Raw genomic sequence first — 23,905 nt, forward strand, 5'->3', positions numbered from 1 at the left:
ACACCTGGTTCCAAGGCCTCCTGGAATGCTCCACCTATACTCTGGGTCCCTGTCCTGTGTTCCCCATCACAGCAGGTACCACACTGATGAAGCCATGTACTTGTCTGTCTCCCCACCTCATTCAAAGTAAACCACTTGAAGACAGGGAATGTAGCTACCTTGTTCAAGGCCACATCTCCTATCTGGCCAGGCTGAGAGAAGGTAGCAAGCCTGTTCAGTGTGGGATAAAAGCAGTGGAGAGGAAAGTGGCAGAGTTCCAAGCTATTTAACCTCCCCTAGCATTGGTTTTAACACCTGTAGAATGGGGGCACTAGCATTACTGAACTAGTAGGGGGTTGAGGGCGCTGAGAGAACATAAATGTTTAGTATTTTCTCATCAGCTCCCCCTTTTCCTTAGGGTTTTTCCCAAGGCTGGAGAGGAGCTGGGCTTCCCTGGGCTCTGGCCCTGAAGTAGGCAGCTGATGAAGTTCATGGTGTCCTGGGGCCATGCAAGGTGGGCTGCTGGCTCAGGGCAGGGGGCAGAGAGGTGCCTGTCTCCTGGGCCCTCCTATTCATTGGAGAGCTTTTCCCTTGAAAGCTGGAAGCAGAAAAGGCCCTCCTCCCACTCTGGGCCTGCCAGGCTTCCTGGCAGCAGAGCTTGTGGTCAGCAGGGCCTGGAGGCCGGATCCTGCCAGATGACCAGATGTACTAGTAGCTGGGTGACTCTCCAAGAGAGTGGTCAGTGTGCAGTAGAGTGACCCGACACCAAGCTTACCCAGGCCAATCCTGTTGATATGGTTGAGGTCAACCCCAGTTGAAATCGGCCAGGTCAGGTTCACGTCCCTAGTTGAGTCACAACTATTAATAGTACCTCCTTTTGCTCTTAAGTGCTCTGCTTGTCTCTAATAGCTGAGTATACATATCCTATGATCCAGGAATTCCTCTCTTAGGTGTGGACCCAACAGAAGTTTGCACATCTATTCACCAAGACATACGCTAGAACATTCGCAATAGCACTACTTGTAATAGCCCCAAACCAGAAACTATCCAGATGTCCTCAACAAGAGTGAATATCTAAACTGTGGTACATTCACATCATGTAACTTAGCAGCAGTGATAATGAACTTTCTGCAGCCATGTGTGCAATAACATGAATGAATCTCAGACAAATTGTTGGGTAAAGGAAACCAGGAATACCTAACAAATGATTTCTTCCATACAGTACACCTGGAAGGTGAAACCAAAGGATTCTAACAGAAGTTGGGACTGTGCCAAGAGGGAGCTGGAGATTTCTGTTTCTTTATCTGGATGCTGGGGACACAAGGGTGCTCACTTTATGAAAATGTACTGAGCTGAATAAAGAATTTGTGCATTTTCTATATGTACAGTTTTCATCAGGAAAAGGTTTACTTTAAAAAGTATCTTGGTTTAAACAATAGTAATTCCTGTCCCTCCTCTGCCCACCTCCTCCCAGCCTTCCTTGGAGGGCTGAACACACGTCATCATCACATCACACCTCACCCCCATGCCTTTTGGAAAATCTCCACTGACCCAGTCACTAAATGGAATGATCACACCTGTCTTCTCTTCTACTCTCCTAAGAGCTGCAGTTGACTCAGAAGCAAGAAGTGAAAGTCATTCAGTAGAGTCCAACTCTTTTTGACTCCATGGACTATACAGTCCATGGAATTCTCCAGGCCAGAATACTGGAGTGGGTAGCCTTTCCCGTCTTCAGGAATATATTGACTGCAGAGACGAACTAAGCCATGAATACCCAGAGGACACTAAGAGACACCCCCCCTCCCCCAACCTACCCAAACCCCTGCATTTCCAAGCCACAACTGAGAGACCAGGCCCTGCTACTCAGTAAGGCAAGGAAAGAACTAACATTTGTCAGGAAGAATTTCAACAGCCCAAGTGGAAATGAGCTTAACCTTCAGCTGTCCTGAAAAATAAAGTTGACCCGAATTCCCCATTCTCTGGACATTTTTGTTGAGTTCACTGAAGTTCATTGGGTTGCCCTTGTGAAAAATGTATAATCTAACTCGGATGGTAAGAAAATGCTTCCTGTGGGGAAGACTGGTTCTGGTATGACCAATTCCCTTGGGACGCCTACTTCAGGCTTTGACCAAAGAGGTGGATGCCCCAGGCCTAGAATAGCTCCCTCTCCCAGCCTGCTCCCCCTGGCCCTCCATCTACCAAATCCCATCAAAGCCTGTCAAAGCCCATCTCCTCCAGGCTTCTCTGGCAACTACCCCCCTAACCCCTCAGCTCCCATCCTTCTTCCTGTTGCAGCTATTAAGTGTCTCTTTAAGCACCTAACCCCCTAATTCAGGTTTCAAGAATGCAGGGAACGTTTTTGTTCATTGTTTTACCCTAAAAGTTTGGACTAGTTCCTGGTACACAGTAGGCCTTCAATAAATATGGCATGAATGATTGAATGCTATCTCCTCACAGCACCTCTGGGACTGTGTTCCTCTAGATGTCTCTGCCCAGGAAATTCGCTGGGGCAAGGACTATGACTTGTCTTATTCATCTTTATCCCTGTCACTCATCCTTCTGCTTAATAACTACTTATTGAAAGAGGAAAGAAAGGAAGTCAATTTGGGGCATGTGCAATCCAGAAAGAATGGAGGTGGGGGGTCAGTGGGTAGAGTTATTTGGATTTCAAGGGTGTGGGTAATCCCGGAGAGGAACAAACTACTATATTTGCCTACCAATTTATTTACGCCTGCCTCCTTTCAGAGGGTTTGAGGTGGCTTACAAAAACACAAACATAATACAAGGTAACAAGTCGGTGAAGTCAGGATGAGGAGGAAGTAAGAGTAGGAAAAATAAGATCAAGTCAGCTCGTTTAGAAGCGGGCCAAAAAGTTGGCCAAGTTTTCCCACAGCCCTGTCGAGGCGGAAGGCTCTCTTCCTATTCCCCACCTCCCTCCCTCTCAGGGGCCACCACTGGCCGCCCAGGCCAGGGAGAGCGGCCCCGAGGTTAGCGCGCGGAGGGGAGGGGCCTGGAAGGGCGGCTAGCCTGGGAGCTTGGGCCTAGAGGCCTGGGCTGCCTTATGGGCCAGGGCAGACCGGCTCTGGGGGGGCTCGCCCAGGCCCAGGCGTGGGCGCCCGGGTGGCCGGCAGGGGCCTGTGACCCAGGCGGGTAGGGTAAGGGCTGAAGGCTCGCTCTTCCACTCAACGCTGCAGAAGTTCTCGAGCTGGCAACTCAAGGTTCTCCAGCCAAATGGACTCGCGGCCTACTAAGCGCTGGCTTGGCGGGCCGGGCACAAAGACGGAAGGAGCGGCGCGCCTTCCACCCCGCCCCACCCCCACTCCACACAAAGGGGCAGGCCGCCCCTCCCCCAGCCTCGCCCTCGCCTTCCCCCTCCACCCTCCTCTCCCTCAGGCCGCCCTTCGGTGACTTCCTCTCCCTTCCCGGGGCAGCCCGGAGACTTCTCAGGGACAGCCTTTCACCTGGGCGCGGGGCGGAGGGCGGGCGCGCGGAGGTCGGCCTCCCGGCCCGCTCCCCGCCCGGGCCCGCGCCCTCCTCCCTGAGCCCGCTCCGTTGGCCCCAGCGCCTTCCCGCCCTGGCGTCCCCGCCCCCACCCGGCCGAGCACGTGCTGCCCCCGGCCCGGCCCTGCCCCCCACCCCCACCGGAAACATTCCTGAGACATTCCTGAAACGGGGAGGCCCGGCCCCTCCGGTTCCCCACCCCGCCTCCATTCTGGGCGCAGGATTTTCCAGGCGTCCCCCCATCCGCCTCCACCCTCCAGCGCCGGTTCGCCCCCTGAGGAGGGGGCTGAGCCGAGGCCTCCGCTGACCGGGGAGGAAGAAGGGGAACACAGAGAAACATGAGTCACAGCCGTGTGTCACTGGGCCGCACTGCGAGTCCCTGCATCACGGGGAGATGGGGAAGGCCGCCTCGGGGACCAGGGGCGGGGAAGTGCGCCCGAGAAGGCCCCGGGCCCGGCCTGCAGGGCGCGCCCCTGACAGCGCCCTTTCTTCCCCCACCGCCCTCCCCGCCATCTTCCCGCTTGGGCTGCGCAATAGGTCTTTATGGCGCCAGGCGTGGCGGGGTACATCGTGCGCAGACTCATTCCCTGCCTTCAGAGTGCTTCCAGGCGACCACCGGGTCACGTTTTACTAAAAAAAAAAAAAGTCACAGCGGAAGGGGCCAGGGCACCCAGTGGGGCCGTTGGTCTCTACAACACCATCCGGGTCACTTAAAAGGAATGAGCCCTCCCCTCAGGTTTACCTGAAGAGGAGCCAATCGTTTACCTCGCGTGGAGGCCGCACCTTGATTATGGCTCACTCGGACCCATTAAATCTAAACTCTGGATCTCACAAGTTTCACGTTCGAGTTTCACAAGACCTTACATTTCACCAGTCAGCCACACACGGCTGGCACCGAAATGCACACGCTGACACCTGTCCGCCCAGGGGAAACTAAGGAGCCGCGTAATCTAGGCGGAGAGGGCGGCGGGTAGGCCGCGGGACTCTCTAACCGGCGTCCGCGCAGACCCCCGCAGGCACCGGCGCCCGCGCACATTCACGCGCCCGCGGGCGCCAGGCCTAACGCCCGGAAGGCCCCAGAGGCGTCTCTCGCGCGAGCCCACTCCACGCAGGGAACGCCCGCCCCTGGGAAGGGCTTCCTGGTGACCCCTCTCAACAGCTCCCCATGTCTGCCGGCAGGGGACTGCGGGGAGGGGGCCGCGTCCTCTGGGCCCCGGCCCGGCCCCCCTGCGCGCCCGCCCCCAGACGCCCGTCTCCGGACAGCCCTCGCCGTCGTCAGCACCCACCCGCGCGGCGGCGGCGGGCGGCCGCCCTTTTAAATCCCCAGGCTCATTTGCATGGCCCCGCCCCCCAGTGACACGGCTGGCGCGGGCGGGCCCGTCCCCCCTGCCCCTGGGTCGCTCTTTTTAAGCTCCCCTGAGCCGGGGCTGCGCTCCTCTAATTGGGACTCCGAGCCCGGGCTATTTCTGGCCCTGGCGCGGCTCCAAGAAGGCGTGAGTTCGCGGCCCCTCTGGTGGCTCCTTTTTTTTTTTTTTTTTAATCTATCATTTAAATAAATTATTTATTTATTGAGGCCGCGCACGGGCCGTGCCTAGCTTCCTGCCCCTCGCCATCCTTCGGGGGAGGTGGAATATTTTTGTGCTCCCCCCCCCGGCCTGGATGTGACATATAAATACCCCGCGGGGGCCAGGGCGGCGAGCACGCGGCGGCGGCGGCCTCTGAGCGCTTCTGCTCTCTCTCCCGGTTTCAGATCCGCATTTGCTACCAGCGGCGGCGGCGGCGGCGGCGGCGGAGCCAGGCCGGTCCTCAGCGCCCAACACCGTCGCTCCCGGCAGCTCGGAGCACGCACCGCAGGCCGGCAGCCGAGCTCGCGGTGAGTCCGTCCCGGGGCCGGCGGCGGAGGGGGGCGCCCGCGCCGCGGCCGCACGCCGCCCCCTCCTGCAAGCCGCCCCGGGGCTGCAGCGCGCGCCTCCGGCTTTATTCCCAGGCCGGGGCTGCGCGAGCCGCCGGCGGGGGAGGGCCGCGCGGCGCGGGGGGCGGGCGGTGGGGCCGGGCGGCGCGGGGAGGGCGCCCGCACCCCTGCCCCCGCGCCGCGGGCGCCGTGCGGGGGGCGGGGACCCGGGAGAAGCGCGCGGTGGGGGAGGGGGTGCGCGGCTGCGGCGAGCGCGAGTCGTGCACCCGGCGGCTCTCGGTGCACCTCGCGCGGCCGCCGCTCCCGCCCGAGCCCGAGCCCGAGCCCGGGCCTGTGCCGTGGGGGCGGGGAGAGGGGCAGGCTGGGGCGCGGCGGGAGAGCCCGGGGCCGGGCGGCCCCGCAGCCTGGGGAAGTTCTGTAAGTGGGGGTGTGGGATGGGCGGGAACCCCGCAATTCGGCCTGAACTCCGGGCTCGGCCTTTTATCCCGGCGCTCACTCCGCAGCCGAGGCCGACTCCCTGGCCTGGGTTTGGGGCTTCACCCCGACCCCACCTCTGGCCCGGCCTGCGCCTCTTCAGCCCCCCGGGCCCGGCCTGCCCTCCGCCCCCACAAACTGGTTTCTCTGCTTTGCTGGGCTCTGTTGGAACTAGTCCCTTTGACTCCCCGTTTCATTTTTTTTTTAAACTGGGGCTTTTATTTTGCGGGGAAGTCGCGGAGGGAGGCGGCTTTCTTCCTCTCCCCCGCGCGCGCCAGGTTTCCTGCCCCAAGGCGGGCTTGGGTGCCCCCTCTGGCAGGAAGTGGGGCCGGGTGCACCCTCGTGGCGGTGCATGCGGTCGGAGGGCACCGGTTTCCCGCGCCTGCACCCGCGGCCTGCGCCCCTCCCCCCGCGCGCTCCGGCCCCTCGTCCCTCCGGCCGACCAGCAACGGCCGGGCGCAGACACTTGCAGAGTCACCCAGGGCCGGTCTGGAGTAGGGGCGACAGGGGTTTTACCAGCCCCCGGGCGGGTAAGGAAACTGGCGGGCGAGAAGGGTCGCCAGGAACCCATTCCAATTTGCTCTGTGACCTTGGGCACCTCATCAACCCTTTCTCTAGGCTACTTTTTGGGAGGAAACGAGGCAGCCCCATGGTGATTTCCTAGAGTCATGCCCACGGATTGCCTTAGCGTTTGTGGCGCCCACATTGTGTGGAGAGGACAAGTCTGAGGCCCGAAAGGGCTTATTACCGACGATAGGACTGAAGTTGGGCCTCAAACGTGGCTTCTCCAAGCCAGGCCTCCCTGATGTTCAGAAACAGGTGGAAGAGACAAGCATTTGTTGGTCTCACCAGAGAGGGCCTCAGGCCTTAATTCAGTTCATGGAGGCCTGGATCTGGGGTGGGGGTGAGCGGATTAAAGGGTCCCCAGCAGCAAGAAGTGGGGAAATACCAGACGCACTCAACAGGGTCCCCAGGCAGGCTGGGCTGGGCCTTGTGGGATTAGGGGCTGGCTTCGCCCAACTAGAACCCCCTCTTGGAGGGGGCCTCCAGCAAACCTCATGTGAGGTCAGCGCTCATTTAGCTGATTAATTTTGATGTTTAGTTTTGAAGGGGGATCTGTGGTGTAATGTAAGATTCTAATCACTGCCTGTAATTACAGAGCAGGCCAAGCCACTAATGATGGAGCAGGATAAATCGCCAACCACCTTGTTTAAAAGGGTCTTCAAGTCTGAAATATTATGAAATGGAATAATTACCAGACGAAGTCTCGCCGTCTGGAGCATTTCAATACTTGAGAATCAGGGGCCTTAGGCCCCTCGTAACAATCACAAGTTTGCAAAAAAGACAGGCTTTCCTCTCTTTGGGTTAAAATTGGAAATAGTCTGAATCTGAAAAGGGAGAGTCATTTTCAAATGTTCTAGTTCTCATTTTGATTGGAATGAACCTTTCAGTTGTTTAAGCGTTTTTAATTTTTACCTAGTTTGATTCTTGCTGCAGACGTAGGCAAGACAGGTGGAGCATCATTACCTCCATTTTATAGGTTGAAGGGCTTTTCTGGAAGTAGAGCTACTTGGGCCCACCCTTTGCCAAGGGCAGCCTCCGAAGACCAATCTCTGTCTGTAACTTGGGGATACTAACTGGGAGGATAGGTGTGGGGGCCCCTTGTTGCTCTTTCTCAGCTTCTGGAAGAGACTCCCCAATACAGGTGCAGGTGCCCCTTGCAGAGGGTGGTTTTACATGAATTCTGTATTTGTAGGACTGATTAAGTCCAAAGAGTCCTCTTAAGAAGAGGGAATATGCTAGAAAAGGACCAAGGTGCTTTGAGGATCAGCACTCCTAGGGCTTCAGGGGGTCAGCTAGTGTTTTCTCCCTCTCAGTTGGAGAAGTCCCTGCCCCTCATGTGAGGAGGCATCAAAGAGAAAGATCCCATCTGACTCCAGATGGGTGCGAGTGGGCTGAGGGGAAGAGGAGACTCCCCTTTCAGCTTTGGGTGGTTTCCTTTCCTCCCCGCACCTCACCCAGTGTGGTTTTAGCCCCCATTTCCCAAATTGTTTGCATCTTTGACCCTCCAAGGTTTAACCCAGGGAGAGGGAAGCAGAGAGAACTGGTGGGGCCCTGGGCAGTGCTGTGGGCAAGGTGGCCCAGGGACTGGTGGCATGGCTGCCAGGCAGATGTGCAGGGCTCGTTCCTTGCTCGCCTCTCTTCCCGTGCTCCCCGCGAGCTACCCAGGCTTGGCTTGCCTTAAAAGAGAAGGGGCAGCACAGTGGAGGGGGGGGGCCTGGCAGCCTGAGGACCATCTCGCCCACACCTCAGCCGGGACGGCCTCACCCACAGCCAGGTCTGGGCTGGCTGCGCTCTTGAGTGGGGGTGGCAGGGCAACAAAGAGCCCTTCTGAGCAGGAGATAAGGCCCTGATTAGGGCCAACGGCCCAGCCCCACCCTGCAGCCTGCACGGCGGGCTGGGCAGACAACCCTAGGCCAGGGTGGGAGTCCTGGGGGGCCCTGGGAGAAGGCAGTTTCCTGCTGGGCGGGAGTGATGAGGGTCTGGAGGTGGCTAACGCAAGAAGTTTCATCTAAAACACTTTCCCTGCCTCCCAGCAGCCCAGCCGTGGCTCCTCGCCTGCTCTGCTGACGAGGGAAGATGAGCGAGTCGAGCTCGAAGTCCAGCCAGCCCCTGGCCTCCAAGCAGGAGAAGGACGGCGCTGAGAAGCGCGGGCGGGGCCGGCCTCGCAAGCAGCCTCCGGTGAGCCCTGGGGCTGCGCTGGCAGGAGGCAGCTGGCTGTCCAGACCTTCACCTTGGTTTACCTCTTAGGGCTAGGGAGGTTTCCGGCATCCTGGCAGGTGAAAACAGGACTGGCAGGGTGCGGCATCCTTCCTATACATATGTGCGCTCCCCACACACACGTCTCTGCTGCCCGAGACCCCGGGAGAGGAGTGTGGCCCAAGGGAGCGCTGAACCTGAGTTCAAGCCAGGAGTGAGCCTGTAGTCATGCAGGCCAGAGCTTCCACTGGTAAACCACTCACCTTTTATTTCCAGTCCATTGTGGACCAGTGTATTGAAGTATGGTGGCTCAGTGGTAAAGAATCTGCCTGCCAAGCAGGAGATGTGGGATCGATCCCTGGGTCAGGAAGATCCCCTGGAGGAGGAAATGGCAACCCACTCCAGTCTTCTTGCCCAGGAAATCCCATGGACAGAGGAGCCTGGTGGGCTACCGTCCGTGGGGTCATAAAAGAGTTGGAGGTGACTTGGCGACTAAACGCCAACAAAGATGAGTTATAGAAACGTGACCGTTTACGTACGTAAGCCCAGCAGCATGCGTGGCAGCACTCTGTTAACTTACTTAATGCTTCCTGTCCGTTTCTGGAGTTCTTCATCCCGGGGCAGGGGCCATCACCTGTTCTTGGGCTTCCTTGAGTGACCCTGCATTGGGCTCTGCCTGGTTCTGTAAAAGCCCGAAAGTTTACAACGTTGGGGAGTTGGTGGCAGAGTGACTCAGAGCCCTGGTTCTGGGCACCCTGGGGAGCTTGGCCAGTCAGGCTGTGTGGGCCACCTGTTACCTGGTGGAGACCTTGGTTTCTCGAGAGGGAGCTGTCCCACATGAGGGCGCAGCTGTGGGTGAAGCCCTGTTCCTTTCCTTTCCTGGGGGAGAGAAGGGGAAAGGAACTGAAGCTGATCCTTGTCCACCAGACCCCAGGCACGCCTCCCCGCCCCCACTGGGAATCTCCGTACTAGCTCTTGAGGAGCCGTGAGGAGTCTCATGGGTGGTGGAATTCATCTGTCTCTTTCAGAGCCCTTTTCACGGGTGGAGAAGTCACCCCCCTTAGTCTGATTCCTTTGGCCTCCCCCTGCTGCCTGTGGGCTTGTCAGTGAGGGGTGTCAGAAGGGGTGTGCGGTTACTGGGCGATGAACAGCCCACCGGCAGCCACCCTGGGAAACCACCACTGATGTGCCTTTACTGCCCGGCTTCTGTGCATTATGTAGCAGCTTTTTATTCTATCTCGGGTCTATTAAAGTTTTAGTGGCCCAAATGGCAGGGGTCTCTGGGGTTCCAAGATGTGGACATGAGTCCTCCCTAGGAGGCAACCTGGAAGGAGTCTGGTTTGCAGGGAGAGCTGGAGGCTCCTTCTAGGGGAAGGGGCATCCTTTCTCCTCTTCTGCATCCCTGCCTTCTGGCGGAGGTGGGGGTGGGGTGGGCAGTGATGACAGCCCAGTACTGCAGACTGTCCTGTCTTCATTCAGCATCTGGCCCAAGATCTGAGAGCTGGTCAGAGGCTGAGCTGGGGTGTGGACAGAGCTATCTCGTGTCTTTCTGCCCCCACGACACCCTTCCCAGAGGCCTTCTGGTGTCTTGTCATTTTGCTGTTGCAGAGAAGCTAGGGGAAAGGCTTTGCAAAAGAATGTCAGATGGAGAACCTGAATCCCAAGGGTTACCTGCCATGGTTCCTGTGCATTCTGGAGTGGGGGCGGGCAGACCACTGCTGGGCTGGGGCAGAGGGCTCTGTCCTGAAGGGACAGGGAAGGTGGCTTCCACGTCTCTGACTGTCTCATCTGTCTTTGCAGAAGGAGCCCAGTGAAGTGCCAACACCTAAGAGACCTCGGGGCCGACCGAAGGGGAGCAAAAACAAGGGTGCCGCCAAGACCCGGGTGAGGCTTATGGGGGGCCCTCTGCCCTGACAGCAGCCATGGGCGGCCTGGTCTGTCCTAATTCTCTGCACCCGCTTCTGGCTTATGGGTGGTGACGGGCCTGTGCCAATGGAGGCGAGGGGGGGCCAGTGACTGAGGTCTCACTTCTGGGCCTTGGCCCGTCCAGGACAGTGGGGAAGTCAAGGTGTCCAGCAGGTTTCCTGGTCTGGAGAGGCAAGGGGGCAGCTCCACCCGGGGCTGAGACTGTCACCTTCTCTGTGGGAGGTCCCCTGGCTCCTGCAGGAATGAGGGGGGAGGCCAGATTCATAGTGGCATCAGCCTTTCAGAGAAGTTGTTTTGTTTTTTATTTTATTTTTTCTAAGACACGACTCATATCCTCTTGAGTCATGGGTGGAGGAGGGAGTTGGGGGGCGTGTGTGTATGTTGGGGTGGGGGGGCAGTGTGGCTGGCCAGTCATCACCAGCTGGACTCGGGTGGGCCTGCTGGGGTGGGAGTCCTGGGCCGCCCCTCCCTGCTGTCCCTCACCATCTGGGGCACTGGTCATTGGGTGGGCACCATCGGGGACATTTTTGACTTAGTGGATCTTTTTTCTGACCATCTAGAAAACCACCACAACTCCAGGGAGAAAACCAAGGGGCAGACCCAAAAAACTGGTAGGTGACTGGGGCAGAGGCAGCTTGGTTCTTCTGGGGAGACTGTTGAAGAGTGAGTGATGCTCCATCCTGTGCGCCCACAGAGGGAGATGGCTCTCCCTGACCTGCAGGGCCAGCAATGGTGGGACTTCACGTTTTCACCCAGGCCTAGGGAGGGAAAGGGTTTGTCCAGGGCCCCCGGACTCCTGGCACTCAGCCTAGGGCTTCTGAAGAGCTGTGTCCGTGAGAAGTGTAGGGTCCCGGGTACAAACCAGGCTAGACTCCCTGCCCTGCCTTACTGGGGGTGGTTCTTATCTTTTCCTTCCCCTGCTTCTGGTTCAGAGTCAGAACTTATAGGGTGGACCTTGAGGTCATATGGTAGCATCTCCCCACCCCGCCCCACTCCCCCATTGTAGTAATGAAGAAGAAGGGGTTTAAGCAGCAGCAGTAGAGGAGCTCAGCTCCAGAACGGGGCTGGGTCATAGCCTGCTGGGTGGGAGCTGAGGGGCCCCACCCCCATCTGGGCCCCCAGGCAGCTGGGAGTGGTGGCTGGTGGGCTGCGCCCAGATATCTGCAGGCTGGGCCCCTGCAACCTGTCCTCCTTGTGGCTTGTTCCTCGAGCTGTGTGAGCTGAGCCACCACCGGCTGAGGGGGGCTTGGGGTGCTGGCAGGGCCCCAAGAGTGAGTAACAGGAAACGGGTTGTTTTGGAGTTTGTGCCTGGCACGGGGGCCCTGTGTGGTGTCCCGACATTCCCGCCCAGTGAGTGAGCCCCGGCCGGCACACACTTCCCCTCGCTCCCCGCCCTGGCCTGGGGTCAGCCTGCGGCCGTGGCCACTCCACCGCCTAGCAGCTGCCCCTGCGGGCCGCTGAGGCCACCTGGCACCCTCAGTGGAGGGGGCTCACAGCCTCCAGCCACCCCTGCCCTCCCCTTCTCTCCCTGGCTGCTGTCTCCCACCCCAGGACCAGTCACTTCCTTGCCAACTTGAGCCCAGGGTTGCCCTGTGCTCTGCCAGGAGCCCCCTGCCCCTGGGGGCTGAGGGGCCTGGCTGTGTGTGAGACCAGCGTGTGTGGTTTTTTTTTTTTCCCTCCCTTTAAATTCTTCCTTTTTTATGAATGAAACTGGGCCGTGGAGGTTGCTGAGTCACCCACACACTCAGCCCTGACTCATCCCCCTTCTGGAGAGGCCGGGCGTGGGGGGGTGGTGAGCTTGGCCTCTGGGGGCGGCAGCGGAGGAGGGAGCGGGCCTGGCATTCTCTTGATGGCCCTGCCTACCCTGCAGGAGAAGGAGGAAGAGGAGGGCATCTCGCAGGAGTCCTCAGAGGAGGAGCAGTGACCGCCGCCTGCTCCCTCCCGAGGAGCAGTTTCCTTCTGGGACTGGACAGCTCCGCTCTGCTCCTGCCCCCCTGCCCCCAGGCCCCCCCCCACCCTCTACCTGCGCCCTCCCCGCCACACTACACTGCAGACCAGCTGCCACAGGGTCCCCGGGCCCGAGTGAGGAGCCACTCCCTTTGATTTCAGGTCCCAGCGACCCTTCACCCAGCCGCCCTCCCCAACAAAGCTGACTTCCACTTAGCCACTCCTGCGCTGCCGCATCCCTGCTCCCTGCGTGGTGGGGGCCTTGCTGGCTGGGCTCTCGGTTTGGGGATCCCCTCTGCCTCTCCCCTCTGGCTTCCCGATAAGGGGCCTGGGAGGGCTCCCCTGGCCTTAAGAGGGGCGCAAGCCCCATCTCATTCTCATTTGGACACGCCCCACTTCACTGTACTAGCGGCAGCAGGTGCCGCCACTGGAGAGGGGTGACTGCCCCGAGATGCCCCCCACCACCCCCTCTCCTTCCCGCCTTGCCTTGTTCCCACACTAGGTGGGGCCACCCTCTTGGGGGCTCAGGAAGGAAGGTAGGAATGTAAGCCCCCTCCCAGCTCTAGGCAGGCTCTAGCCCACCTTGCCCTCACCCTGGAATCCCATTGCAATGATGGAGAGAGTCCCCTTTATCCAGGTGAGGCCCAGGAGGCCTGGGCTCCCTGCAGCAGCCTCTTGAGCTGGAGCCACTCCCCACCCCTGTCTGCTTCCGCTCCAGGCCTCAGTTCCCCTCCTCCCTTCCCTCGGGGCACTAATAACAAGGAGCTAGTCTCGCCCACTCCCACCCTTCTGCTCCTCCCCAACCCCCAAGGTTCTGGTTCCATCTTTCCTCTGTTCACAAACTACCTCTGGACAGTTGTGTTGTTTTTTGTTAAATGTTTCATTCTTAGACATCCGTCGTTGCTGCTGCTACCAGCGCCAAATGTCCATCCTCATCGCCTCCTGTTCTGCCCACGTCCCCCTCCTCCAAGAAGCTCTTAGGGGAAGGGGTCTGGAGCAAAGCAGGCTGGGTACCAACTCCCCGAGTCCCAGGGAAGGTGGGGTCCTGCCCCTAGGATGCTGCAGCAGAGTGAGGGCGGGCGGGGAGGGGGCCCGTGTTGACTGTCAGGTGTAGGGGCCACCTTCTCCACCTGCTCTGTCAGGGAGGAGGTAGCCATTATTTGTCCCAGCCTGGGGCTCCCCTCTGGTTTCCTATTTGCAGTTACTTGAATAAAAAAATATCCTTTTCTGGACTGAGTCTTTTCTGTGGTGGGTGCCTAGAATAGGGAATGTTAGAAACCAGGGATCTCTAGTGAGTTGAGTGAAAAAGAAAAGGCACTGGAGTTGACTACAGGGAAGGTAAGCCCCTTTTGAAGAAATCACCTATACCCCTAGCCACAAAACATTTTATTTACAAAATATATATACTGAATATACATTAGGCCCTGTCACCATGGGAACAGCTCCAAAGCTATGTCTGGGAGGGCTAGAGAAAGGTGCCCGTGGAAGGGCAAAGCCCTACCTGGTAATCCCAGCCACCCTTTCACCCCAGGAAGAAACATTCTCATTAGTTCCTGGGAGTGACTGGTAGGTAGGCTCATCCCACAAAGGACTGAAAGCCGAGGAGGTGGGTCCAGTGGAGGCTGGTGGCTCTGCAGGGCTTAGGAGCCGGGCTGGAGGGAAGGGTGCTGGGGGAGCAGCAGGCTGTGGGGCCCTGGGCAATCAAGACCCCGTGGTTTGGAGAGGGGTGGATCAGGGGGCTCAGGTCATGTCTTGACATCCAGCAAGGGCATCCGCTTGTGCTGGTAGCCACTCTGCCAGCCGTGGACCACCTGTAGCAGGGGAGAGCGGGCCATAGTACAGCTTGCAGGGAGGTACCTGACTGGCCCCGGCCCAAATGGTGAAGGCTGAGGGCAGAAGCAGGTTCTGGCTTCAGGGCTATGAGGAGAGCAGGCCCACCCCTGCTGGTTCTCCGTCCCCCCAGAGTGTTCACCTTGGGGTCCCCCACGTCTGACAGCAGCTCCTGCTCGGCCTCATGCAGCTCCTCGGCAGGGTCGTAGCTGTACATGGGGAGCAGGTGATGGCGAAGCCGGTCCACCCTGGGGGGCACGGGGGTGCTCAGCCACCTGACTCTTGTTTCCCCCAACGGGGCACCTCCAGCGGGTGCCTTTCAGGGTACACTAGAGCTCTAAGGACACATCTGGATAAGAAAAAACCTAACAGTGGCGTGCAGGGAATTTCAGCTTTGTCTTCTGAATGGCTGAGGGCATCTTACGTGTATGCTGGGATCTCAGATCCTATGGGAAGAACTTTTAAGCAGAATGCGGTGGGGGGCACTCGGGACAGGGACACTCACCGTTTTCTCTTCTGGATGTACATCACCTGTAACAGAGACAGCACTGTGGAGGCGGCTGAGCCCAGGATGGCCCATGGGGGAAAGGGACCCGCCTCCACACCCTCCCCTCCCGAGAGCCTCTGCTCCTGAGACGGCAGGACAGTGAGATGCTGTGTACAGGCTGGTCCGGGCCCACTCGCCCCTGCCTTAGCAAGAGTGTGGGGGTGTGTGTACGTGTGGAGGCTCCTTACCACAGCCACCACCACCCCGACCAGGGTGATGAGGAAGAAAGGTCCCAACACATAGCCCACCATGGAGTCGCTGTTGGCCTGCGGGGCATTGGGCACTGTGGTGTTACTCATGACATCAGCAGCCGGAGGGCCCGGTAGTCCGCATGGGCAGTACCGCCTCGGGAGGGTGCCTCCCCCGGGCTCCCTGGAGAGGGGGAAAGTGAAAGTGAAGGTGAAAGTCACTCAGTCATGTCCGACTCTTTGGGAGCCTATGGACTGTATATAGTTCATGAATTCTCCAGGCCAGAATACTGGAGTGGGTAGCCTTTCCCTTCTCCGGGGATCTTCCCAACCCAGGGATTGAACCCAGGTCTCCTGCACTGTAGGCGGATTCTTTACCAACTGAGCTATGAGGGAAGTCTGAAGAGGAGGAAGGAGGTTGTCAGTTCCACCCAGGGTGACAGCCAGACTCTGGATCCCTCCCCGAGAGAGTAATACGTGAAAACTAAGGTCAGGTCCTAGAAAGGGGAGGGAGGGGGTCTTCCAGGTCAGTGTGCTGGGCTGAACCCTCCAGTGACTCTCAGCAAATCCTGGGGTTTACCCAGGGGCACCAAGGGGAGGCCAGACCCGGGGCCTGAGTGCTGCCCAGGGTGGGGCTTTCACTCAGGTGCTGGTGCTGGCCAAACATTTGCAGATACTAGCTACTGAGGGAAGATTAGGTGGAGGTCCCCAGCTCCCACCCCCTCCTCCTGGAGCACTGGGCTACCAGAAGCTATCCAGTGAAGCAAAATGGAGAGATTAGGTTAAAACACGGGGTCCTCACTGCAGCCAAGGGGTGAAGCAGGAGCATCTGGAGGACCCCCCTCGATCCTGGCCCAGTGCCTACACTTCAGGCTATAGCTCCCGGGCCTTCGTTGTCCCTGGTGTCACTCCAGACATAGAACCTGGGCACCGTCTCCCCCATTGGTCTTGTGTCAGAGCGGACACAAGTGGGCAGGGCTGGGCTGCATCTGCGAGGTGATGTCACCTCCCCCTGGTCCTCACTCGGGGCTCTGCCCGGGTCCCTCCCCTCCTGGCCTGGCATGACAGGCGGAAGTGGAGAGGGTCAGCTCCCATGACAGATGCAAGGAGACTCTTCACGGGTGGCTGCACGCAGATGCTCCGAGGTCCGTGACCCCGGTTCGCCTGGGTTTCCATCGGAGGTTAAGGGCTGAGCCGCCTGTCTCGGTGCCCATGAGGGCTCCGGACTCGCCCAGTCGCACACCCGTCCCGTGGTCGAGGGGACATTCTGAGGTAGGGAGGGTGACAGGCTGTCCCTAGGTTGCGGACCAGCAAGGGAGAGTGAGGGGTAGTTCCCACGGCGTTGGGAGGCTCAGGCCAGGGGAGGAGAACATGAGGGGGGCGCAGAGCGACCCGAGTATCCTGGAATCCCGACACCCCGAGGCGTGGACCTGTACCGGCGCTCTGCAGCCCATGCAACCCGGCCATGCCTTACCTCCCGCCGCTGCAGCCCGGAAAGGAACGCCCTCGGTTGGCTCTCGGGCCCCGGAAGAGCCAGCAGGCGCGTGATCAAAGGACCCGGGGAAACAGGCGGGGCCGCGGTATCGGGGTGCAGCCAATCCGATGGCCGCAGGCAGCCGGCCCGGAGACTGCCGGAGCCGCCAATCCGGAGGCGGATACAGCCGGGGCTGCAGCGCCCACGCCGCGGCGGCAGGGGGCAGCCGCGGGCTGCGCGGCGGCGCGGGGCGGGGCGCGCGGCTTCCCGGCGTCCCGCGGGGCGTCCCCGGGGCGGCCGCGCTCCGGAGCTCGCGTGTGGGGCCGGGGCCTGGCGCGCGCGCCCCTCGCCCTGCTGGTCGGAGCCGGGCTCCGCTCTAACGGGCATCGCAGGCCCTGTGGGACCTCCGTTAATGTCTGTGGAGCCCTCTAGGCCTCCTCGCACGCAGCGTGACTGCCCGTCTGTGCTGTGCTCGGAGTGTGTAGGAGGGCCTAGAGTAGCCCTTGCCCGGCCTCGGACCTCGCGCCCAGCCACCCTCCCTCCCTGCGCCTTACTTACTCTTCGTGTTGGTAAAACAGGCTGCTGCAGGCAGCAAACGACGGCACGAGTGGAGCCTAGCACATAACATGCCCTGAATTTTAAATTTTCCTGTTAACTTCTTTCCGGTTTTCTGGGGCACAAAAAAAATGGACCAGCGGGGTGAAGTCCCTCTGCGTCACAGTAGGCTTGCCAAGTAGGTTAAGATTGGGTCGAAGCTTCCGTGGGCTGATCATTAAAATGTCACACACTTAACTGGGGTAATTTGAGTAAGATCGGTGGATTTTAGCAATGTCAGTATCCTAATGGTGATGTTACAGTTTTGCAAAAGTTAGCATTGGGGGAAGCTAGGCCAAGTGTAGAAGGGCTCTATCTTCGTTATTTCTTACAACCGTAGGTAAACCTACAGTTAGCTCTCCCCCATCAGAATCACATACAATTGGGAAAACTCCAGATTGGCAGTTAATGGAAAACACCTGAGAACGTAAAGGTCGTGGCAGCTGAGCCAGGTTGAGATCCTCCCGGTCCTCAGATGCTCCGGAAGATACAAGGGCCGTGTGCCTCACCCTATTCTTTCTTTGACAGTCAGAGGATGCACACGGATCTTAGTTCCTCCACCAGTGATGGAACCTATGCTGCTGGCTGTGGAAGCACAGAGTCCCAACCACTGGACTGCCAGGGAATTTCCTAGGTCACCCTGTACTTGCCAGGGACGGCCAATGGCCCAGATGTGGTTGAGCCACTTGGTCTGGTCAGGCCTCAGTCTTCCCAAGTCCTTCCAGAAGTGGTTAGATGAGAGCAGATCTGGTGCAGAGATGACCCAATTAGGAACCAGAAGACAGGTGCAAGCTCGCCTCTTGCCTCCAGATACCACCATCTGACTGTGATGGAGAATCAGATACAGGGAAAGGAATGAAAGAAAAGATTGACCCTGGAAACTCCAGGCAGATTTCCTGGTATTCTCTGGGGTTTGGGTCTGGAGAGTAGGGAGACCGCCCATCAGGCTTCTGTTAGGAGGGCAGAGGGAGGAGGCACCTCCCCAGGCAGGGCCTCCCCAACCTTACAGGGAAATAGGAATCAAGCAGTAGGTTTTGGAGCCCAGGGGCCCTTGGCTGCCCACACACTCAACCTTTGTTCCCATTCTCAGTATTTCCAACCACACATCTTGAGAGTCTGGTGGTCCTAGGAGCAGGCCTAGTGGTTGCAGTAGCTAGGCTAGTATGTGGAAAGGCATGGGGTCTTTATTCATAGGACAGAACACCATTCCAAGCTGGGCAGGGCAGGTGGGATGACCTCAGTTTACAAAGAAGCAAGCTGAGGTTCTGAGTGGTGTGATGACTTCCCAAGGCTCTTGGTGTGATCAGCAAGGGGAAGGCAGAATGGGCCCCGATGGGTGGACCCTCTTCCTGGACAGCTCTGTGCCGGCAGCTGCTCTGGGATTGTGTTTGAGGTCTGGTTTGTTCCTGTGATGAGATGAACTGTGGCAGGTTAAATCCATATAATGTAAACCATAAAATAATAGAGTTAATAAGCCAACAAAAGAGATAAAATACAATTAAAAATTCTCAAGTAATCCAAAAGAAGGTAGAAAAAGAGCAAAGGGTGACAAAGAACAGAGGAGAGGACCAGAAAACAAACAAGATGATAGAATGAGACCTAACGCTGTCAGTCGCAGTAAAGGAAAATGGCCTAAACAGCCCAGTTACGGCACTTCCCTGGTGATCCAGAGATTAAAACTCCCCGCTTCCGCCCCAGGGGACATGAGTTCGACCCCTGGTCAAGGAACTAATATCCTGCATGCCACACATGGCCAAAAAATATAAAATGAACAACCCAATTAAAAGGCTGAGATTGTCAGAATGGATAAAAAAAGTAAGACCCAATTATATGCTGCCCATAAGAAATGTACTTTAACTACAAAGACTCTTAACAAGGTAAAAGTGAAAAGATGGGAAAAGATACACCTTGTTTATGCTTGTCAAAAGAAAGCTGGGAGGGCTGTGATAAAATCAGATAAATTTGATTGCAGAGCAGAAAATATTACGAGAGATTTAAAAAAAGGTCAATTCATAATGACACGATTAATTGAGGATAGACCAATTCTAAATGTTCACGTACCCAATAAGACAGCTTCTAAATACATAAAACAAAAATGGATACAACTGTAAGAAAAAACAATCAGTTTTAGTAAGAGATTTCAATACTACTCTGAATAATTGATAAAACAAGCAGATAAATAATCAGCCAGAATTAAACTGGAACAACCCTATCAACCAACTTGACATTTATAGAACATTGACATTTATAGAATATTCCACCTAACATTAGGAGGATACATAGTCTTAAGATCATATTCTTGGCCATAAAACAAGTCTTGATAAAAACGATTCAAGTCATACAAGATATGTTTTCTGATCACAGTGGAATTATATTACAAATCATTAACAAAAAGATCCTTGGAAAATTCATAAATATTTAGAAAATGAATAACACACCTCTGGATCAAACAATAATTAGGAGTTATTTTGAGCTGAATGGAAACGCAATGTATCAGAATTTGTGGGACATCTCTATTAGAGATATTCATAGCACTAAATATCTATTAAAAAAAAAAAGATGTCAATGACCTCAGCTTCCACCTGAAACCAAAGTATACAGAAGAAAATAACAAAGATCAGTGCAGAAACAGAAAACAGAAAAACAGAATTGATGAAAGCAAAAACTGCTTCTTGAGAAAATCAACAAAGTTGATAAACCTCTAGCCAGACTGGTCAGGAAAAAAGAAAATACAAATCACCAGTATTAGGAATGAAAGATTCTACATCACAACAGATTCTACAGATCATAAAAGAATAATAAGGGAATATTAGGAACAACATTTTGCAAATAAATTCAATAACTCAGTTGAAATGGAAAATACATGGAAACAAAGACAAATTATCAAAGCACACTTGAGAGACAGATAAATGTATAACACTTTAGGTTGAATTTATAACATCTTAACTTCAATGGCATATATTAACTCCTTCTATTCAATTCCATGTCCCCCTTTAAGTTGGTATTGTTACAAATACATCTTTATATATTGCATGCATATTAACACATTCATAATTATGTTTTTATGCATCTATGTTTTAAACCATATAAGAAAGAGTTAAAGAGGTGTCACATACCCAAAATACAATAATACTAGCTTTTATTTTACTTTGTAGTTACCTTTATCAGTGAACTTTTTTTTTTTATATGACATTGAGTTGCCAGTGACATCTGGTTTTAGTCAGAATGACTCCCCTTGGGAAGCCTTGAGGGCTTCCCAGGTGGCTCACTGGTGGAAGAATCCGCCTGCCAATGCAGGAGACGCCAGTTCAGTCCCTGGGAAAGCAAGATTCCCTGGAGGAGGAAATGTAACCCACTCCAGTATTCTTGCCTTGAGAATCCTATGGACAGAGGTGCCTGGTGGGCCATAGTCCCACAGGGTCGCAGAGTCGGACACGACTGAACGACTGAGCATATACGCGCAGCATTTCTTGTAGGGTAGGTCTACTAACAACAATAGCTTTTGTTTATCCGGGAATGTCTGAACTTCTCTATAACAATTTTTATGGATATAGAATTACTGGTTGACAGCATTTTTTATTTTCCTGTCAGTTCTTTAAACGTATCATTCTACTGGCTTCTGGCCTTCATGGTTTCTGATGATAAATCAACTCTTAATCTTAGGATGTTAATTGTAATCACCATAGTAACCAGTAAAAAATAAGTAGGAAATATACAGAAAAGGAAATGAAAAGGAAATCAAAATAGTACATACTAGGAGAAAAATCAAACACAAAAGAATGCAGTACTGGGACGACTGAGGAACAAAAAAGATGACAATATAGGAAACAGCACTGCGGCAGAAGTCAGTCCCTGATATCAGTAGTCACTTTAAAAGGAAAGAGACTAAACTCACTAATTAAAGGACAGAGACTGGTGACAGTGCACAATTTATGAATGAATTTATGCCACTCAACTATATGTTTCAAATTATTAAAATGGTAAATTTTATGTATATTTTATCACTCACCAAAAAAAGCAGAACGGATTTTTAAATGATCTAGCAAGATTTGAATAAACATTTCCCCAAAGAAGATATGCAAATGGCCAAGTAAGTACATGAAAAGATGTTCAGCAGCAGTAATCATTCAGCTCAGTTCAGTTCAGTCGTTCAGTCGTGTCTGACTCTTTGCATCCCATGGACTGCAGCACGCCAGTCTTCCCTGTCCATCTCCAACTTCCGGAGCTTGCTCAAACACATGTCCATCAAGTCAGTGATGCCATCCAACCATCTCATCCTCTGTCGTCCCTTTCTCCTCCTGCCTTCTCAATCTATCCCAGCATCAGGGTCTTTCCCAATAAGTCTGTGGCATCAGGTGGCCAAAGTATTGGAGCTTCAGCTTCAGCATCAGTCCTTCCAATGACTATTCAGGATTGAGTTCCTGTAGGATGGACTGGTTGGATCTCCTCGCAGTCCAAGGGACTCTCAAGAGTCTTCTTCAACACCACAGTTCAAAAGTATCAGTTCTTTGGTGCTCAGCTTTCCTCATGGTCCCAATCTCACATCCATACATACTACTGGGAAAAAACATCGCTTTGACTATATGAAACATGGTCAGCAGAGTAACGTCTCTGCTTTTTTCATAAGCTGTCTAGGTTGGTCATAACTTTTCTTCCAAGGAGCAAGCGTCTTTTAATATCATGGCTGCAGTCACCATCTACAGTGATTCTGGAGCCCAAGAAGATAAAGCCTGTCACTGTTTCCATTGTTTCCCCATCTATTTGCCATGAAGGAATGGACCTGATGCCATGATCTTAGTTTTCTGAATGTTGAGCTTTAAGCCAAATTTTTCACTCTCTCACTTTCGTCAAGAGGCTCTTTAGTTCCTCTTCACTTTCTGCCATAAGGGTGTTGTCATTCGCATATCTGAGGTAATTGATATTTCTCCCTGCAATCTTTTTTTTTTTTTTGTCATGCATTCCATTTCTTTGGGGAATAAGGTAAACCTCAGATTACAGAACCAAGGCAGATAATTTTGCAGAATTACAATGAAACCAGTCACAATTCAACTGGGTTAGATTTCAACGCAGAGATGATGGTGTTCCTCCAAACAGTCTTCAACCTGGGAAGCTGACACTCCTCCAGGATGTGGACAGACTGTAAATACACTTCCTCCTACTTTCAGCTGCTGAGAGAGAAGTCCTCCCCTGATGGACCAGCACTATTTCTTTTTCGCTGCTCTTTTCCCTTCTCCTTTCCTTGGCTTCTCCTTTCCACGAAGTTTCTTTAGACGCAGCTGCTCATCCTTGAAGTCCTGATGTTCGTCTCTGTAGAGGCCAAGAAAACGTAGCATCCCCATGAGTGCAAAGTAAGTGTTGTGATTTGGATACCAGTCATAAGTCTCCTTCCTCTTGGCCAAAGGCTGCTCACTGAACAGCTTCACCACTTTCATGGATTTGGAATCAGCAGGCCTGGCAACCTCACCAAATAGCCGGGCACTCAGACGATTCACGCGCAAGGCATATTCTGAAAGTGAAGACATTTCTTGAGCAGCAAGGAATAAGAGGCCTTAGGACTTTTCAGGATCCTCATGTGTCCCTTTACGGAAACTTTCAACTGTATCTACTTGTGACCTTCTCTCCTGTGAGCCCTTTTCCCCTCCCTGCAATCTTGATTCCAACTTGTGTTTCATCCAATCTGGCATTTCGCATGATGTACTCTGCAGGTAAGTTATATAAGCAGGGTGACAATATACAGCCTTGAAGTACTCCTTTCCCTATTTGGAATCAACTTATTGTCCCATATCCAGTTCTAACTGTTGCTTCTTGCCCTGCATACAGATTTCTCAGGATGCAGGTCAGGTGGTCTGGTATGCTCCATCTCTTGAAGGATTTCCCAGTTTGTTGTGATCCACATAGTCAAAGGCTTTGGTGCAGTCAATGAAGCAAAAGATGTTTTTTCTGGAATTCTCTTGCTTTTTCTATGATCCAACAGATGGTGGCAATTTGATCTCTGGTTCCTCTGCCTTTTCTAAATCCAGCTTGAACATCTGGAATTTCTCAGTTCATGTACTGTTGAAGCCTGGTTTGGAGAATTTTGAGCATTAATTTGCTAGCATGTGAAATGAGTACAATTGTGCGGTAGTTTGAACATTCTTTGGCATTGCCTTTCTTTGGGATTGGAATGAAAAGAGGTGGGGAAGGATCCAAGTATATGCTGCTGTCAAGAGACTTACTTTAGACCCAGAGACACAAATAAGTTGAAAGTGAAAGAATGGAAAGATATTCTATGTAAAGAATAATCAAAAGAGACCTAGGGTAGCTATACTCATATCACAAAATAGATTTTACATCAAAAACTGTTACTAGAGACAAAGGAGGACATTTTATATTGATACCAAGGTCAATCTATGAAGAAGCTTTAACAGTTATGTATGCAGTGAACAGGGCTCCCCAGGTGACACCAGTGGTAAAGAACGTGCCTGCCAGTGCAGGAGACATAAGAGACACGGGTTCGATTCCTGTGTCAGGAAGATCTCCTGGAGGAGGGCATGGCAACCCACTCCAGCATTCTTGCCTGGAGAATCCCATGGACAGAGGAGCCTGGTGGGCTATAGTCCACAGGTTTGGAGAGAGTCAGACACGACTGAGGCAACTTAGCATGCACGCATACACCAACAACAGAGTCCCAAGATAAATGAAGCAAACATTGACAGAACTGAAGGGAGAAACAGACAGCTCTACACTAACAGTTGGAGACTTCAGTACCTTAATTTCAATAACGGAAAGAATGT

At 54.5% G+C, this 23,905-nt stretch overlaps 3 protein-coding genes across 10 annotated transcripts; 1 reads left to right on the plus strand and 2 right to left on the minus strand.

Moving 5' to 3' along the window:
• Positions 1 to 4,882: 4,882 nt before the first annotated feature.
• Positions 4,883 to 13,731, plus strand: HMGA1 (high mobility group AT-hook 1). Of its 6 annotated transcripts, none has more exons than XM_027958418.3 (6): positions 4,883 to 4,973; positions 5,231 to 5,353; positions 8,464 to 8,608; positions 10,427 to 10,510; positions 11,113 to 11,163; positions 12,423 to 13,731. In XM_027958418.3, the coding sequence occupies exons 3-6, from the start codon at positions 8,507 to 8,509 to the stop codon at positions 12,474 to 12,476; spliced, it is 291 nt and encodes a 96-aa protein (XP_027814219.1). In that variant the 5' UTR covers positions 4,883 to 4,973; positions 5,231 to 5,353; positions 8,464 to 8,506; the 3' UTR covers positions 12,477 to 13,731. The 6 variants fall into 6 exon arrangements, with proteins under 6 accessions (XP_027814219.1, XP_027814218.1, XP_027814220.1 ...); XM_027958417.3 differs by having other exon boundaries at positions 8,467 to 8,608; XM_027958419.2 differs by lacking the exons at positions 4,883 to 4,973; positions 5,231 to 5,353 and adding an exon at positions 5,648 to 5,809.
• A 139-nt stretch (positions 13,732 to 13,870) lies between these two features.
• Positions 13,871 to 22,757, minus strand: SMIM29 (small integral membrane protein 29). Of its 3 annotated transcripts, none has more exons than XM_060403585.1 (5): positions 17,097 to 22,757; positions 15,065 to 15,248; positions 14,835 to 14,860; positions 14,472 to 14,577; positions 13,871 to 14,310 (listed from the first exon to the last, which is right to left on the minus strand). In XM_060403585.1, the coding sequence occupies exons 2-5, from the start codon at positions 15,173 to 15,175 to the stop codon at positions 14,245 to 14,247; spliced, it is 309 nt and encodes a 102-aa protein (XP_060259568.1). In that variant the 5' UTR covers positions 15,176 to 15,248; positions 17,097 to 22,757; the 3' UTR covers positions 13,871 to 14,244. The 3 variants fall into 3 exon arrangements, with proteins under 3 accessions (XP_060259568.1, XP_042093443.1, XP_004018810.1); XM_042237509.2 differs by lacking the exon at positions 17,097 to 22,757 and adding an exon at positions 16,539 to 16,566 and having other exon boundaries at positions 14,472 to 14,538; XM_004018761.6 differs by lacking the exon at positions 17,097 to 22,757 and adding an exon at positions 16,539 to 16,566.
• Positions 19,239 to 22,757, minus strand: LOC101119680 (small ribosomal subunit protein mS33-like). Its single transcript, XM_042237488.2, has one exon. It carries the CDS (start codon positions 22,652 to 22,654, stop codon positions 22,334 to 22,336), a length of 321 nt encoding a protein of 106 aa, XP_042093422.1. The 5' UTR covers positions 22,655 to 22,757; the 3' UTR covers positions 19,239 to 22,333.
• Positions 22,758 to 23,905: the final 1,148 nt, after the last annotated feature.

Source organism: Ovis aries, chromosome 20 (genome assembly GCF_016772045.2).
Source record: "Ovis aries strain OAR_USU_Benz2616 breed Rambouillet chromosome 20, ARS-UI_Ramb_v3.0, whole genome shotgun sequence".
NCBI lineage: Eukaryota > Metazoa > Chordata > Mammalia > Artiodactyla > Bovidae > Ovis > Ovis aries.

Bases quoted from the DNA above. Each gene is read 5' to 3' on its own strand.
- LOC101119680 (XM_042237488.2), bottom strand. From the start codon at position 22,654: ATGTCTTCACTTTCAGAATATGCCTTGCGCGTGAATCGTCTGAGTGCC.
- SMIM29 (XM_060403585.1), bottom strand. From the start codon at position 15,175: ATGAGTAACACCACAGTGCCCAATGCCCCGCAGGCCAACAGCGACTCC. The intron at 14,861-15,064 runs GTAAGGAGCCTC...TCTCTGTTACAG, and splicing joins TCGGGGTGGTGGTGGCTGTG to GTGATGTACATCCAGAAGAG. The intron at 14,311-14,471 runs GTGAACACTCTG...CCCCTGCTACAG, and splicing joins CAGACGTGGGGGACCCCAAG to GTGGTCCACGGCTGGCAGAG.
- HMGA1 (XM_027958418.3), top strand. From the start codon at position 8,507: ATGAGCGAGTCGAGCTCGAAGTCCAGCCAGCCCCTGGCCTCCAAGCAG. The intron at 8,609-10,426 runs GTGAGCCCTGGG...CTGTCTTTGCAG, and splicing joins GGCCTCGCAAGCAGCCTCCG to AAGGAGCCCAGTGAAGTGCC. The intron at 11,164-12,422 runs GTAGGTGACTGG...CCTACCCTGCAG, and splicing joins GGGGCAGACCCAAAAAACTG to GAGAAGGAGGAAGAGGAGGG.